The 18,262-nt window shown below is 37.4% G+C and overlaps 1 protein-coding gene and 1 long non-coding RNA gene across 2 annotated transcripts; both read right to left on the reverse strand.

The window, feature by feature from the left end:
• Positions 1–1,235: 1,235 nt before the first annotated feature.
• On the reverse strand, positions 1,236–1,836 carry LOC141711276 (uncharacterized). The gene is made up of 3 exons (XR_012571281.1): positions 1,690–1,836; positions 1,497–1,617; positions 1,236–1,418 (listed from the first exon to the last, which is right to left on the reverse strand). It is a non-coding gene; the product is annotated as an uncharacterized LOC141711276 (long non-coding RNA).
• Positions 1,837–9,847: 8,011 nt separating this feature from the next.
• On the reverse strand, positions 9,848–14,794 carry LOC141714856 (uncharacterized). The gene is made up of 3 exons (XM_074518352.1): positions 14,560–14,794; positions 12,768–13,122; positions 9,848–11,930 (listed from the first exon to the last, which is right to left on the reverse strand). Exons 1-3 carry the CDS (start codon positions 14,792–14,794, stop codon positions 10,715–10,717), a joined length of 1,806 nt encoding a protein of 601 aa, XP_074374453.1. The 3' UTR covers positions 9,848–10,714.
• Positions 14,795–18,262: the final 3,468 nt, after the last annotated feature.

Genomic DNA, 18,262 nt, shown 5'->3' on the forward strand with positions numbered 1-18,262 from the left:
TTTTTAACTAAAATTATAGTGAATTTTAATTAGCGTAACAATGTAATTAATTTTTTGATAGTTATGTAGTTACAAAATCAAAATACTACACTTTGACCTCGATAAATGAATATCATTGGAACCGAAATATTTCATTCATTAATCGAGATTATTCATTTATCGAGATAGAGACCGTAAAAAGATATTTAAATTATAAAAAATCTCAATATTATTATTATATTTTAGCTATATATCCCGTTATACATGAGAAATGGTAAATTTTAATGAAGAGTATAGATAGGTGGCATCACCAAAAAGGCTGAACATTTTTCCTATGTATAGGATATTACGGCCCAACACCTTAGTTTATTTTATATATTTATTGCCTTTAATGGAATAACATAAGCACCACCAGATGATTAATTTAAATATAATGTTGATTATACCTGAATGGAGGTGTTTCTGAGCGAGTTAATACTGTGGACATGGTGAGGATATATTGCTCCATTATATATTTTGATAAAGCCTCATTTGATTCTTTGGATTATGTTGACACTTTCAGTTACCTGAGTGATTTTGTAACTAAAAACACTACTAAATAAAGAAGATAATGAACTAATTTTCAAAGTAACCTAAATTGCAGAGACAAGAAATACTTCTGTCCATATATTTATAAAGAAATATGATGCGAGACATCAGTTATGTGAGAGCAGTCACAACCTAGCATTTTTCAGTGCTACTTAATTGTTTAGGGTGCTCTTTATAATTTGACATCAGACCTTTTCATGAAAAAAGAGTAAAATAAACCAGATATATTATAAGGTTGTATATTAGGATATGAATTTCAGTCTAGTTATTTCCCTGTCATTGATACAGGCAAACCTACAACATTGCTTGCTTGTTCTGTTCATTCCTTCTTTCCATTTCAATATCATATGATTTGAGGTTGATGACGTTGATTGAGTGATAAGGCCAAGGACGATTTATGAATGAAATTAAAAAGGCGGAAACTTAACTTTACATCTTTTCATGAACAACTTCGAAATAATAACTGTTCACAACAGAAAGATAAACACATAATTTGACCTAACCTCAAAAATTTGCAAAAACCAATTTTCCCCTAAAAGTGAACTAAACAAAGTCAATCCTCTCAAATCACAAATATATAATTATGATAAGTGTTTTGCGTACAGACATTTACCAAATAAAGGGGCAATTAGATAAGAAAAGCACCACTGTGGTACTTGCCAATTTGTTCTTTAGCCTTGTTGGCGTCTAGGGAAGGGGCTGAGAAGACCTTAACTGGGTGTATCGTATAACTCATTTTATAAGGAGGTCACCAACAACATTGGAATAGGTAGCAGGAGCTAATTCCAGTTCAAAAGTACAGCTGCCCCTATAATATTTCGTATGCAGCAATGAGTCTTATATGTGGCAACCTGATGAATGTGTCAGCAAGAGCAAAGGTTAGTATCATGTAATGAAGTTATTCTTGTAAATTTTTACAGGATACTTACATTGGCTTAATATGCGAGAAAGTCGTTAACGTGAAAACCTGGTAATTATTTTAATTCTTGACCACGGATAATCAACATAGCAGTACAATTTTGGTCTCTGACAAGCATTGGTATACCCAAGCTGAAAAGCAAAATATAGGTTCATTATGCTGGGATGACTGATACCGAGTGCGGTCATGGTTAGTGTGCTCACCTCTTCACATGTGTCACGTAGTTCCGACCATAACTTTTATAGTAATAGTTGTGCATATCCATCTCGACATTGTGTTCACAAAATATGCAGAAGATAGTTCACCTCTGTTCATATAAAGCGACATTGATGATTGTGACCTTGCAATAGAACTGCATGTTTTGTATTTATAAATTGTTTAAGAAAGCATTTACAACATAAATATGCATGCAAGTAGGGTGGTATACTGTGCATGTACACATGAAAGTAATATTATGTAACCCATTTTTCTTTAACGGAAAATTTGTTGTATATCTTTATTGCATGAGTTCTAAGAAGTAGGCATAAAACGGGAAAATATGTGACATTAACGGAAAGGAAGAGTAAGTTGTGTTATTGTTTACTCTTTGGTGAACCCTTATTGATCTTGCTAAGATTCCGGCCAATGTGGCGGTAGGAGGATCCTGGTCTGGGAGTAGAAAATTTCCAAGATAGGTTTCACAAGGTATGGGGCTTATGAATTCTCCATACTCTTGGCCAATGAGTTTTCCAAGATTGCGCACCGCTTCATATTTTGGGTTAATGGTGGCATTAAAATAGGATCAGCAACAGTTAAACTGTTAGTTTGTGATCCATGTACCTTTTTTAGTGAGGTGTTTTACCTACTTATTCTCTGCTGAGATAATAGGTCAGTAATTATTAAGACGGTGTTTTATGTCGATAATCCCTGAAGTTTATTTCGAACAATGCTGTTTTGATACCCCACAGGCGTACGTGGATCTCTGCCAAGCTGTGTGGAAAAATAGATGTTTAGTTAGTGCACAAATATTGTTTTTTGGATTTTCTCAAATAACCACACACATAGTGGCAGAAGGTGTTATTTGTACCTGCTCGTAATTAAAATAAGGTCTAATTTTTCAACGCCATTAGTGCAGTACTCAATGTTCCCTGTAGTTTTAATTACACTACATGCATCTGTAGCAGAAAGGATATTATGTTCACGGTAACATAAATATTCCATAAACAATTATTGTTTGGGTGAGCATGGCATGTGCAGTGTTTGTATAAATGATCAAGAGCATAAGTTCCATTACCGCTTAGCTTTGACGCTTCTCCAATTCTTGAAACAATCATTTGGTGGGAGCAGAAGTCATATTTGAAGAGACTAATCCAGCATGCTTGGTGTAAATCGGATATATTTATTTTTTGGTGAGAATAATTATCCTATCTGTATTGATGGGCCTGCTAGCTGTAGTGACTAGCGCAACCCTGAAATAGGATATATGATAAAGTAAACCAACACATAGACACGGCTGAATCCGTTCTCGCTCAGTAAAGTCTGCGACAGCCCAAAATTTTGTGTACTGCAAAGAAAAGTATGTGGATTAACCAAGGCTACAATGTAGTATATGGGGGTACAATGCTAAAAATAATGCTGGACACAATGCTAAAAAGAAGTGTAGAAACTTTTATTATTTTTAGTAATGGCTTTGAGTTTGAGAAATAGTAAGACAAAACAAGCCTATTTAACAGGCATTTTCTAATTAAATTGTTATCCATTTTTTGGTAAGATCAATGTACATGTGCATCAAGAAAAATATAATTCATCATCATTTCGTAATAGGTACTAAATGAGCAACTATCCCATTATGCAAGGACACGAACAGGGGTTCTGCCGCAGTGCAAACCAAAATTTAGCCTTCCAAGATCTTGGTATGCTGGCTTCCACAATTGGCTGGCGCAATGCTGAGAGTTGGTGGTATTCATTTTGGACTGAGTAGGTGTTTGTCTGTTGACTTTAATCATAAGCTTGTCTGAATAAGCTTGTTTATGTTTACGTTAGTTTGTTTTGTATTAACAGCTAGTTATGACTTGGTCATATAGTTGTGGAGTCATATTAGGAGTCTCTTTGAATAATGGTAGATAGTGGAGTAGTTATAGGAAAGTAGTTCCTTCTTTCTTGCATCTAGTTTTATCTCTGTATTCGATATATATTAGTGATGCCGCAGTGAAATAAATATCAAGAACTTAGCTGCACTTTGTTTTTCTCGTTTCAAACTTACTGTTAGCTTTACATATATATCAGGAGGGCATTCTTATATTCAAGAATTTGGTATCAGAGCAAGGTTGCGTGGTGAATGCCAAACTATATGCCGAAAGCTACTGAGATGGAATCGAGCAAAATAAAAGAAGGCGGAGTGGGTCTGAGTTATCTGATGTTGGCTAAGAGTAATTATGCTTCATGGTCTATGAAGATGAAGGTGAATATGCAGGCACATGGTGTGTGGGATGCTATTGAACCTAAGAACCCTAAGTCACCGGTCGAAGAAAGAACTGACAAGGTAGCATTGGCGGTCATTTACCAAGGCGTACCTGAAGACATTTTGCTGTCACTGGCAGAGAAAAACACAGCAAAAGAGGCCGGGGATGCGATTAAAACCATGTGTCTCGGTGCGGATCGTGTGAAAATGGCTAGGATACAAACTCTGAAGGCGGAGTTTGAGTCATTGAGTATGAGTGAGATAGAGCCAATTGACGAGTTCTGTATGAAACTCAATGGTCTGGTGACAAACATTAGAGCTCTTGGAGAAGAGGTTTCGGAGAGCTATGTAGTAAAGAAGTTGTTACGAGCTGTACCAACAAAATTCCTACAAATAGCCTCGACGATCGAACAGTTTGGGAACATTGAGCAAATGTCCGTTGAAGAAACTGTTGGGTCCTTGAAGATTCATGAGGAAAGATTGAAGGGATCCAAGAATGGTGGTGGGGGCGGTAGTCAACTTCTTCTCACGGAAGAGGAATGGACACGAAGAGAAGCTAACGAGGGTAAACTGTTGATGACTCGAGAAGAATGGTCAAGGAGAAATAACAGAGAAAGTGGTGGCGTTTTCACAAATCAGAAAATTCCAAATAAAGAAGGGGGACGACTGGTTCGAGACAAGTCTAGAGTTAGGTGCTTCAACTGTCATCTGTATGGCCATTTCGCAGTTGAGTGCAACAAACCTAAGCGTAACAAGGTTCAAAGGGCTGAAGTTAACATGGCCCAATTTGACGATGATGAGCCTGCATTGCTATTGACTGAACATGATGACAAAGATGTAAACATGATGTTGCTAAAAGAAGAGAAAGTCACATCAAAACTGAAGTTGCATGGAAGTGAAAAATCCAGTGATTCTGACATCTGGTACCTTGACAACGGTGCAAGTAACCATATGACGGGTCAGAGATCAAAATTTAAGATGCTGGACGAATGTGTCAAAGGCCAAGTAAAATTCGGTGATGGTTCGATGGTTGAAATTAAAGGCAAGGGCACTGTGAGCTTGAAGTGTAAAACGGGCGAGGAACGTGAACTACACGAGGTATTTTTCATTCCTTCCTTGTGCAACAATGTAATTAGTCTTGGACAATTATCGGAAGCCGGAAATAAGGTTGTCTTGAATGGAGAATGTTTGTGGATCCATGAAAAACAAGGAAAGTTGTTAATGAAAGTTAAGAGATTGACAAATCGATTGTATAAGATAATTATAGAAAGTGGTGAACCAAAATGCTTATTGTCAAGGTCAAATGAAAATGCTTGGTTGTGGCACTTTCGGTTAGGACATGTCAATTTTAAGGCAATGGAATTGATGTCAGCAAATGACATGGTTCGTGGTTTTCCAAAGATTGTGTCTCCGGAGATGACATGTAGTGGTTGTTTAATGTCGAAACAGACTCGAAAGCCATTTCCTACTAAGTCGAAGTACTCAGCTAGTAAGGTGCTTGAACTTGTTCATGGTGACATATGCGGACCTATCACTCCTTCCACTCACGCAGGTAATCTTTATTTCATGCTCCTTGTTGATGATTATTCACGTATTATGCGGGCTTACTTGCTAAAGAGCAAGGATGAGGCGTTTGAGGCCTTCAAGAAGTTTAAGGCCAAAGTTGAGAATGGTACAGAGCGAAGGATCAGAGTCTTTCGAACAGATCGTGGGGGGGAGTTCAACTCCAAAGTTTTTTCTGACTTTTGTGAAGATAATGGAATTGTGAGACATCTTACGGCTCCATACACTCCACAGCAAAATGGCGTGGTGGAGCGTAGGAACCGTACTGTCGTTGAGATGGTGAGAAGTTACTTGAAGCAAATGCATATGCCGGCAAACTTCTGGGGTGAGGCAGTGCGTCACGCTGTCTACGTGTTAAATAGGTTGCCCACTCGAGCACTGTCAGGGGTGACTCCGTATGAAGCCTGGAAAAATGAAAAACCCAATATTGGGCACATCAAGGTGTTTGGATGTAAAGCTTACATGAAGGTGCAAGATAAGCTGACTAAGAAGCTAGATGATCGAAGCTTGAAAGTTGTGAATTTAGGCAAAGAGCCAGGAACAAAGGCGTACAGGCTGTATAACCCAGAAAGCAACACGGTGTTAGTCAGTCGAGATGTTGTTTTTGTAGAAACTGAAGCGTGGCCATGGGAAGGACAAAACGGAGAAGAGCAGTTGCAACAAGAAAAGTTGATTGTGTTGGGAGGAAAAGAGAACGACGAAACAACTCAGAGAGAAAGTGATGGTTATGAAAGTCCTGTGAGGGAAGAACGAAGAGAAAAGCTAGACTTTGAGGATGAAAACGTTGATGGAAGTACAGAGCCTAAAAAATATAGAAATGTCACTGAAATTTATAACAACACAGAACCTATTGAGCTGCAGGAGGAGCTATTACTCATGTGAGTCGAAGAACCTGTTAATTTTGGTCAGGCAAACAAAGAAAAGTGTTGGAGACAGGCTATGAGAAACGAAATCGATTCTATAGAAAAAAACAGGACATGGGAACTGACAGAACTTCCAAAGGGGAACAAAGTCATCGGGTTAAAATGGATATTCAAATTGAAGCGAGATGCAAGTGGTAATGTAGTGAAGCATAAAGCTCGACTTGTGGCAAAGGGTTACACACAGGAACATGGCGTTGATTATGACGAAATATATGCACCTGTTACAAGGCTCGAAACAGTGCGTATGTTGTTGGCCCTTGCTGCAAAAAAATCATGGCAGGTGCATCATATGGATGTGAAGACAGCGTTTTTAAACGGGGAGATATGCGAGGAAGTCTATGTGATGCAACCGGAGGGTTTTGAAAGAAAAGGCCAGGAATCAAAGGTGTACAAACTCCTCAAGGCACTGTATGGTCTTCGGCAAGCCCCTCGTGCATGGTATTCGAAGCTAAACAAGTGCCTGGAAAGACTTGGATTTCAGAGATGCCCATATGAACACGCTGTGTATACAAGGAAAATTGATGGTAATATTCTGGTAGTTGGCGTTTACGTTGATGATCTTTTGATTACAGGGACTAGTATCAGTATTATCGAGGAGTTCAAGCAGGAGATGAACAAACAATTTGACATGAGTGATCTCGGCAAACTCACATATTATTTGGGAATAGAGGTTGAACAGGGAAATGGATTTATCAAGCTAAAACAGTCAGCTTATGCTCATAAAATTCTTGAAAAGGCGGGGTTGTCGGATTGCAATCCTACAAAGTATCCACTAGATCCTAAAGAACAAATCACGAAGGATGAAGGTGGTAAATTGGTCGATGTGACTCAATTTAAAAGCATGATCGGAGGTTTGAGATACTTAGTACATACTCGACCGGACATAGCTTTTGCTGTGGGCATTATCAGTCGATTTATGGAGCATCCCACTGTAATGCATATGAATGCAGTAAAACGAGTTCTCAGGTACATTAAGGGAACGTTAGATTATGGATTGGTATACTCAAGAGAGAATAGCAATAATGTTTTGACAGGATATTCTGATAGTGATTTGGCGGGTAATATAGAAGATCGAAAAAGCACTGGTGGAGTGGCTTTTTATCTGAACGATAGTCTAATTACCTGGATGTCTCAGAAACAGAAATGTGTGGCTCTATCTTCGTGTGAAGCCGAGTTCATGGCTGCGACAGCAGCAGCATGTCAGGGAATTTGGTTACGGAATTTGCTGAGTCAGATTACTGATGAGAAGGTTGGTCCAGTCACGTTGTATATCGATAATAAATCAGCCATAGACTTGGCTAAGAATCCGATGTTTCATGGTCGTAGCAAACATATCGATATACGTTATCACTTTATACGAGAGTGTGTTGATCGCGGTGAAATAGTGGTGAAGCATGTGGCAACAGAAAACCAGAAGGCTGACATTCTAACCAAGGCGCTCACGACAGTGAAGTTTGAACGCATGAGGAAGCTGTTGGGAGTGAAAGAGTTAACTCAACAAGCTTAGATTATGGGGGAGATTGTTGACTTTAATCATAAGCTTGTCTGAATAAGCTTGTTTATGTTTACGTTAGTTTGTTTTGTATTAACAGCTAGTTATGACTTGGTCATATAGTTGTGGAGTCATATTAGGAGTCTCTTTGAATAATGGTAGATAGTGGAGTAGTTATAGAAAAGTAGTTCCTTCTTTCTTGCATCTAGTTTTATCTCTGTATTCGATATATATTAGTGATGCCGCAGTGAAATAAATATCAAGAACTTAGCTGCACTTTGTTTTTCTCGTTTCAAACTTACTGTTAGCTTTACATATATATCAGGAGGGCATTCTTATATTCAAGATTGTCCTCAACTTTTTGGTACGCAACACAACAATTTAGGCAGGGAGCAAAAGATTTGAAGTGGATATATGGTGCCTGGTACCCAAGTTTTCAACTTGAGTGTTTATACAAAACTGAAGTTTGATCATTTATGTGCATATGAAATGACTCTTGTAACTGTAGTGACAAAAAGTTTTATAATATATAAAGTTGTTCTTGATAATGTTATTTTGAGGGACAAGATAATTAGGTAAATTATTAGGATTTAATTCCATCCTATTAAATTTAATCATGTCTTTCGTTTTCAATATAATCATTTTTTTTCTAGATTCAATAATAATAACAACAAATATAATAATAATAATAATAATACCAACAACAACAACAACAACAATAATAATAATAATAATAATAATAATAATAATAACTATAATATTAATAATAGTAGTTATCATTATTAAGATGGTACCATTTTTAAAGATGCAATATATTTTTTTTGTTTGGATACTGATTACCTTTTATGCATCCTCGTATCTGATATCTTTATAACATGCATATAAATATGAAGTAAGAAATTTCCTTAAATAAGTTGCTGCTACTGTGCTCACCGAAGTAGGTTTTTTAACATTTTTACATTTGAGCTTTTATCTATTATGTTTTTTATTTGCGTTTAACTATAATGCACTTCGTATGGAGTGATTGTCCCTTCTCAAAGCGTGACTGCTTATGTAGACCTCAACCAGCAAAACTGTGCATAAAGACATGCGATCATATATGACGACAATATGCCTGTATATTTTCTAGGAATGTATGTCATTAAAGATTTCACGATACACAATATTTTTGGTATACCCAACCGTGGTACTATCTTCATTGGCATACACAATTTTCAAGCCAGCAGGAGATGTCACTCTTGATACAGCTACATATAATTGCCCATGGCTAAAGACTGGGTTTGGCAGATATAAGCCGACATTTTTTACAGTTTGGCCCTAGCTTTTATTTATTGTCATCGCATAACAGACAGCAATAGGGAACTATTTTCTTTTCATTTTGAAAGGAATTGACTTATCTGCAGGGGTCATGTTTATCCTTGGTATGTATACTTTTTCACTAATCTTGTTTCCAGTTATAATCAGGCCTTCAATGAGGAATGAGCAACACTGAGTGACAATAAGACGTGTACCATTACACAGCCCTTTCTTTGGGTTAAGATTCCGAAGCAGCATTATAGGAACACCCACTTTGACCTCTATTTTATGGTTTGGCATATCGCTAAACCTGAGTGTGTTAAGATATTCCGGGGGATAAAGTGTTTCATCAGAAGTGCCGGAGCCTTTGCAGATGGAGTCACAACTTTTATAAACATGTGGAGCACCAGGCAACCGGCTTAAAATCTCACAATTGATCTTTTCCACATACTCATTAAGGGGCGTCAATATTGCGCGCTCGCGTAGGTAGCTTGTATTTTCGTGTTAGTGGGGTAGGTCACCATATATTTCATCAACAATAGCTATTATTAGGTCCCCAGAGTAGGTGACATGGACCTGCAATAACAACAAATATGAGGAAATTGGCTATCTCATATTAATACTCATAAATTAGATAAGTTTAAAATTTAAGGCAGCATGAACATGTCTTTAAAGCTATTTAAATGCCCCGGGTGTTTATTCTAGTGGTTTAGTAATATGGATACATGTGAAGTTATTATGTTGCTGGTAGAAATATTTCCTACCTTTACATATATCTACCCTTACTAATGAGTATGTGGCTATACATACTGATCATTCTGTACACATTAATTCTTAGTTTATTGAATAATGCTTAAGAAGTTAACAGTGTTAATATATTATTGGCATTGATGCATACTGGTAGAATGGTGCACCTCTTTTGGGATTTCAACCCAGGATGGCTCGACGTCATCATCAAGGGCAAAAATAGGAGCCAAGCCATCACCTAGGCTCAACACCCAATCTTTAAAATGAACTGGTTTCCCATTCACAGTCACCGGTGGGATATCTGATTCTATACGCATACTTTGCAAAAGTTGGAAAATGGTACATTTTTGCCAGAAATAAGATTTGCTTATGCTTGCGGCCACAATAGCTTCACGCCCTTCCCCTGTAACGACCGGCAAGATTTGCCTAAAGTCACCACCTAGCAGCACTGTTAATCCTCCAAAAGGCAATGTGTTGGCATTTGGGTCGATGGCCTGCCGTACATCGCGAAAAGTTCGATCAACAACCTAAAAAATGTGGCGATGGTTTAGGGGAGCCTCATCCCAAACAACAAGATGTGTTTTACATATTAGTTCAGCGATGTGGGTGCCTTTCTTGATTTCACAAGTGCTTGATTCGTTTATATTTATAGGAATTCTAAATCGGGAATGAGTGGTCCTACAAGCGTCGATAAGCAGTGATGCTATTCCTGATGATGCAACTGCCAACACTATTTGACCTTTGCTCCTGACTTTTGAAATAATAGTTCACCACATGATAGTCTTGCCAGTACCGCCATGGCTATACACAAAATACAAACCATCAGTACCCGTAGCCACGGAATGCATGACTTCATCGAACACCATCCTTTGCATTCGGTTTAGGTTACGAACGCATTTCTCTGCCTGGACCTGTAGTTGGTGACAGTCGTATAGCATTTCCTCGAGTAGGAGCTGGTTCCTAAACTTATGTGTAGAGCTCGAGTTGAGTTTGGGTAGCTCTGGGAAGTCGCTCAATGATTTACCAGGTTGTTTCAGTAAATCATTAATTGCCTCTAATGCTAGTGTCTGTTTGTCGGGATTGCTGATTATGAGGGTGGGGAGACCTAGCAATTTTCGTTTCGTATATTCCATGTCATCAGCCAATGTAGCCCAGTGCTTCTCCCAAAGGTCAGCGGGATTGCTAACTCCGCAAAAAATAAGCATTGTGACAAATAAATCACGAAGTTGTGGTGCAGTAGCGTAGTTTGAGGCATCTTGCAGGGCAACATGCCATTCTTTATCGGAATGAAGTAAGCCTCTTTGGAAGCAGGCATCCTTATAGGTAGTGCAGACGACACTGTTAACAGTCCGTATGTCTTTAAAGCTTCTTGCTCCAACAACAGGGTTGAGCAGCATCCTCATATAAAAGCGCTCACCACTTGCAGGGTGAGCATATACCAGTTGTCCCACGACACTTACATTTTGTAGCCTACGAGCCCAAAACTTCCCACCACTGTCCCATCGGTATCTTGTAGGATATTTTACAAATGTTAAGTCACGGCCTGTCCCATCCCGTCTATTGCTTATCAGCCATTGGACGAACATGCTATCATCTCGATTGACCTTATCTACAACTTCTGGTATAGAATCATTGTCATGAAAGCGTACTTCCTGTTCATCCTCTAAATGAAAGTATAGGTGCTGCACAAAGGGCTCCCTAAAATGTATCGGGAATTTAAATATGCGCCATGAAGCCTCAACTGCTGATACATACCTACAAGAAAGGTGGTTTTTAACCTCATCTATTTTTTTTGTAGAGAAAGTATTGCTGGATGAGCTGCTTGCGCAATTTCCAGTCCTTTCCATGACTGCTGTCACTGTGTCGGGTCCTTTACCAATATATTTGAACAAGTATTTGATTGACTGTGATCGATTACAGCGCTCTATATTGATGTGTGCTTGGTACTTGACGAGTAACCCATGATTGTAAGGAACAACGTGCCTACAAAGTGGTGTGTGATTTAATAATATCCAATGTAATCCAAAGTAAATAAATCCTTAAATTGAATAAAGACGGTAATAAATATGTATGTGTGGAAATTAGAAGGAAGTTATCAAGAAAAAGCAGATGGAGCTCAAGATAAAGTAAATATGAAGTGAATTAGCCATGCAAATTTGACGGGCAACAACTAAAGGATAACATGCTATTATAATTAGGCCACAAATAGGAAATTACAGAAAACTATCAGGCATGTTTCCAATATGCATGGCGTTAATGATACCGAAATAAATTAATCATTTGACTAATATTTTAAAAGCTGAAGAATGACACAGTGAAGAGAAAATACTAGGTCCATATGCCACAGCGGGAAAGGTTTTTTTCCCTGAGCAAAAGTGCATCATTATTTCCCTCTCACAAACATATATGATATTAGCTTTCTGCATACATTGAACTCGAGTAAAACTCATATGTGGTGTTGATGTAATGTAAACCTATGTTTTCACGCACCTATCTCTCTAATACCACTCTAGCATGCATTTTACTCTTTGAAACCTGAGTTAAAGATTTTAGCTTGCCTGGAATTTTAATTTGCGATGTTTTATTAGTCTGACATAGCTCCACAACGGTAGGCGGACTAACTATAAAGCCGGACATTTAATGAGACATGTGATAGTTGCCAAGTTTAAAATACTATGGTATTATATCATTCCAATCAATTAGTGAACAGGTAGAGAAGCGCCGATAGCTACGAATGGCATGTGCACAAGCAACTGAATAAATACCATGCTATAATGATTATAAATAAACGGGTATGAATCTCAGCAAGAAATCTGGCACCTGTGGTCTAGCTTTATTTTGTTGCATTCGATTGACCTTCCTGTGGCGTGCCTCCGGTACAAAGCATAACCATTCTCATCCATTGTTGTAACATCTGAGAAAGACTTGGGGCACAATTTGTTGCATTTCCCATTCATCATGCATGCACATCTAGGATTTGCTGCCCCGCATGGGTCGTGTATCATAAACTGGGCTATAGACTCATAACCAATGGGATCGGTTTCCTTATCCGGTATCTCGGCAGAAACAACATAATCTATCTCCTCGGGGCACACTGACTTATCACCTTCAGCCAGCCAAAGAACTATGTGGGCATGTGGGAGGCCCCGTTTTTGGAATTCAATTGTGTAGATTGCTGCATAACATTAAAAGAAATTTTTTTCACCAAGCTCAAGCGATTAATATAGTGAGCAATCATGTTTTAACTCGAGCAAAGATTTAAAACATTTTTTTTCTTGTCCAGGAAAATAAACGAAATAAACAAAGGCACTAATAAACATAAATTTCAGAAGTCATAGCATTTCTTTGTTGGCTGGTAGACCTATATAAGCATATTTTAGTACAGGGGTGCTACACAGAAGGCGGTGAAGGATATATAACATGGTCGACTAATATTTTACTTGTGCAGCCTTTCATTTGATCCTCAATAAAAATAAACCCGCAAGGGGTGAGCATATATTAACTTGTAATGTAGGTAGAGGACATTGACATTATGTAATAGCTATTCAGTATCCACTTTATAAGAACACGCACTTCTATTTTATAAACAACAACCAAGAATAAACATGTAATTTGTTGCAACAATCTTTCCACACAAGGAGTGCTTGGATAAGTTGATCTGAGTGGAAATTACTATTGATAATAACATGGTGTGCAAACATCAATCCAAATTATTACCCAGAGGTCTGGGTTCACGGCATGATAAACTTCAGTCTTTTGCATAAAAAACACAATCATATTCTTCGAAGTTATTATGTTCATCGTTAAATAACATACTGTACTGGATTTATAAACCATAGTCCTATAATGCAAAGTCCACTGAAAAACAAGTAACGGTCATAACTTACAAATATTGTGTCATTGTATGTGAATATAATCACTTAATTTTATCCTTCATTGTGTATGGTGTACTAATCTTTGGTCTGTCGCATTTTCAATAATTTAAAAGCTAACGAATCAATGAATTAATATTTTTCAGGAAAATTATATTGAACTATTCAGGTAACATTGGCATTCTGACATCTTGTTCATGTAAAACTACTGGTAAAACATACCAAAGCAAAACATACCAAAGCTGGACATTAATGAAAGCAGCAATATTTCCAGCAAAAATAACCAAAGAAACATGCTAAAACAAATTAAAATATATTTAAATACATCATTTAGCCTCTTTAGTTGCTCCTCACCTTTCCAAAGGGGAGTGTCCCTAATTGTTATTCCTGGTACAAGAATATAATTCTTGAGCACTATATACACCAAGCCTGGGAATCTATAACGGAAAGGTTTTACAGTAATTTCATTACTCAATTACTGGATATTTTAGGTATATGTTCTTTTTTGGGTTTTTCCTCTTACAAAGGACTAATAATTATTAATTATGTTCTTGCTTATAGCTTTTATCATCATTAATTTACCAGGCACTTCCATGACCCCGCTAAAAGGTATTTTCTGAGCAAGGCAAAAAATTTACCATGCTTCACCGAACAAGAGGCTGGGCATAAATTAGAGAGCCACAACCTAGATATATGCTTAAAAGACTGACAGACAGTAATTAAACTTTAAAAATTGGCACCTGTAACTACTCGGCCGAGGACCTCTCCTTTCATAAAATCAGCCATCATAGCATTGAGCTTTATCTTGAAAACACGGGCAATAAGGTTCGGGCGAACAGAAGCATCTTGACACCCCGCAGACGCAACAACGCGTTGAATTTCCTTCCATTTTGGGTTACAAGTGAATGTTATAAACAGATCAGGGTGACCAAATGTGTTAAAGACAGCTATTGAGTCCTGAAAATTTTGTTGCATATATCTAAACCCACCTGTGAAGCTTGAGGGAAACCGTAATATCCCGTAATTTTTAGAATTCGATCAATAATAGAATAATAGAAAAAAATATATTAAAATTAGAAAAGGACTAGGATTTAAAATTGGATTAGACTAATGGGCCTAAAATTTGGATCCAATTCTATTATGGATAACTTGTAGATAAAGATATAGGGTTTGGTATCGTTATAAATACACCATATTCGTCTTCCTCGTTTTTAATATAAAAATTCGTAGGGCTCTTCTCAGCAAAAATCAGCTGTCTTGTAAAATTCGTAGAAAATTCATCGTAATTTAGAATTCAGTGATTCTGGACTTTTCGGAAAGGTCTTTTCGTTCTCTACAACTTTGCTGTTTCATGTTTTCCAAGAAATCGTCGTTTAGAGGGTCATAAAGGCTAAATTCAGATCTAGTCAGAATTTGAGGTAAGTTTTCGATCGATCTTACTAGTGTTTTCAAAATTGTGTGTTATGCGTTTATATGTGATTATCAAAACATGGGCCAAGGGATGATATATTTGAAAGTATTATGTGTTAGAGTATATGTATCGTTGTGCATGCGTGGTGTGTCTCGATGATAATTTAAGATCTTTGATTTGTGCCATGGTTTGTGAAAATATCGAATAAGAACTTAGGACCGCAGTCACCGGATTGTAGTGACAGTTTTATGAAAAATTATGACCGTTATCACCGGGTTGTAGTGGTTGTGGCATGAGTTATTGATTTTGAATTATTGTTGTTTATGTGGTATGTGTATTGTGTGTATCGAATAAGAATAAGAATATGTATCGAAAGTGTTTGTTTCGTATGTCATATATCGTATCGTATAGATTATCGTATTTTGTTATATGTGTTCATGTTAGTTGGCCAACTAGTTGGATCGATTGTTTTCTTGATGGGCTGTATAGCTCATTACTTACAATTTCAGGTTTCGTCTAAGAGTTCAAGTTGGATAGCATTGAAGTTAGAGGACTTAGATTTGGAGTTGATTAATTTTTGGACTTCCGCTTTTAGCTGCGCTTTCGTATAGTCAATCTGTAATAGAATTTTGGATTAGTAATTTTGTTTTGTATTTATTTTTAGTTTTGGTTTAGAATTAATAGTCCGGAAGTGCGGGATGTTATAGTTGGTATCAAGAGCAGGCTGTTCTTCGGTGTGTGTTAGTTATGGGACTAGTACATTCCCTAGGATTCGATCTTGTGGACCATAGTTTAAGTTTGTCCTATAGGAGATTAGCGAGAGTAGACGTATAGGTTTGTTATGAATTTGGGGACCAAATTCTTTTTAAGGAGGGTAGTATGTAATATCCCGTAATTTTTAGAATTCGATCAATAATAGAATAATAGAAAAAAATATATTAAAATTAGAAAAGGACTAGGATTTAAAATTGGATTAGACTAATGGGCCTAAAATTTGGATCCAATTCTATTATGGATAACTTGTAGATAAAGATATAGGGTTTGGTATCGTTATAAATACACCATATTCGTCTTCCTCGTTTTTAATATAAAAATTCGTAGGGCTCTTCTCAGCAAAAATCAGCTGTCTTGTAAAATTCGTAGAAAATTCATCGTAATTTAGAATTCAGTGATTCTGGACTTTTCGGAAAGGTCTTTTCGTTCTCTACAACTTTGCTGTTTCATGTTTTCCAAGAAATCGTCGTTTAGAGGGTCAAAATCGTGTAGTTTCAGATCTGGTCAGGCTTTGGGGTAAGTACCTTTTGACTTACTTTTAAATTTCCGAAAAGATATTTCAGTTCTGTTTTTAATTTCATATAAGATATAAAAACTTTGATTTCGAAATTATAAGATATAAGTATTTGTGAATTTTAGAACCCAGTCTCTACGTTTTCGAACCGTTCGTAATTTACGCTATAGTTCCGGAACTAGCCTTAGATACCCTTAGTAGGCGCACAAGTGTGCAACTTTAGATACCTATTAAGGGCGCGTAATTATTGAACTTTAGATGCCGACCACTGGCAAAGTGTGGTATAAAGAATAAGAATAAGAATTAGATGCCGGCTACTGGCAAAGTGTGGCCGTAGATCAAGACTGTGGTATTTATAAGAATTATCGTTTCGTTCTGTTTTATTCTGCTCAGATCTGTTATAAAATCTGTACTGTTATAAATTCTGCTCTGTTCTGTTTTAAATTCTGAATTTTAAAATATAAAACTTTGGGTTGGATTTATTTTAGAAAATGTTTTACAAAATTATTATTGTTTTAAGAAAAATCGTTTTATCAAAACACCCATTGTTTTTCTGTTTAAAAGTTAGTCAATTTGTACTTGCTGAGCTGTGTAGCTCACCCCTTTTAACATTTCAGGTTCGGAATTTGGAGCATATTAAGATTAAGGAATGAGAACTATGTGGAGATCTGTGCTGCTTCGTTTTGTGCTATTTGAATTAGAATAAAGATTTTGTTTTTAGAGAATAAATTTAATTATCTGTTAGACAATTATTATCGGATTTGTGGAGCTGCGTCTCTATTTTTATGATTTTGATTATTGAGTTTGACCGCTGCTTTGAATTTCGTGATCTATTGAATTTTCGATTAGTAAATTGTATTTTTTTTTAGTTTTGATTTAGAATTAATAGTCCGGATGTGCGGGCTGTTACAGAAACACTATGCGTTTGCCCACATCGGATGCAGAGATGTCCCCCCAAGTAACACTGTCCACAATGTTGTTATAAAGATCGGACCGAATTGTCCATTGGTGCTGATCAACCCATTGTATCCTGGCCCGCTCTATGCAGCACCACACATCCAGAATGTATTGTAAAAATAGCCTCCCTCCCAAAAGCAAAGTATGACCTTCAACGTCGCGATATTGTAGCCTAAATGCTTGGTACTCTCGTCAGCTCACTGTGTTCCTTTGGCTAGGTGCTGCATCCTGAATATTGCGATGCTTGATGCCAAGACGGTAACCATCTTCTCCACATGGGAAGAGCAACGGATACTGCAACGACATAAAAGAGGGTTGGAGCTCACTAATAGGTTTCAGGCCAGTTTTTTTTAGTCGACAAGTATGTCTCTTTTGTCACTAAGGTTATTATCTAACACCAGGTCATCAAATTCATAGCCATTCCCACCTAAAATGTTGACAAAGAGACCATCAGTTGACCTTCTTTCTAGGAGCCTGAGGCGAAAAGGGATCTGTTGAGAAGCAGGGTAACGGTGGCAGAGTCGCTTAAAAATTCCAACCAGTGCATTGTCTCGGGTCAGCATTTCTTGAAGGCTGGCCACTATCTCAGGATCCAGAGCACTACTGTCTCGGGGGAATTTCATGTCGTGCTCAAGTGCTTCCTTGCCATCATACATATAGAATTGGGAAAATTTGGGTGCATGTCCATCAGGGGGCAGAAGGGAGCCGACACTGTGATATGTAAGGTCGTTGACCCGGAATACATAGGGGCCCGAGCCTTTGTTAACTGAGTCATCTATATTTCCGC

Source organism: Apium graveolens, chromosome 3 (genome assembly GCF_009905375.1).
Source record: "Apium graveolens cultivar Ventura chromosome 3, ASM990537v1, whole genome shotgun sequence".
NCBI lineage: Eukaryota > Viridiplantae > Streptophyta > Magnoliopsida > Apiales > Apiaceae > Apium > Apium graveolens.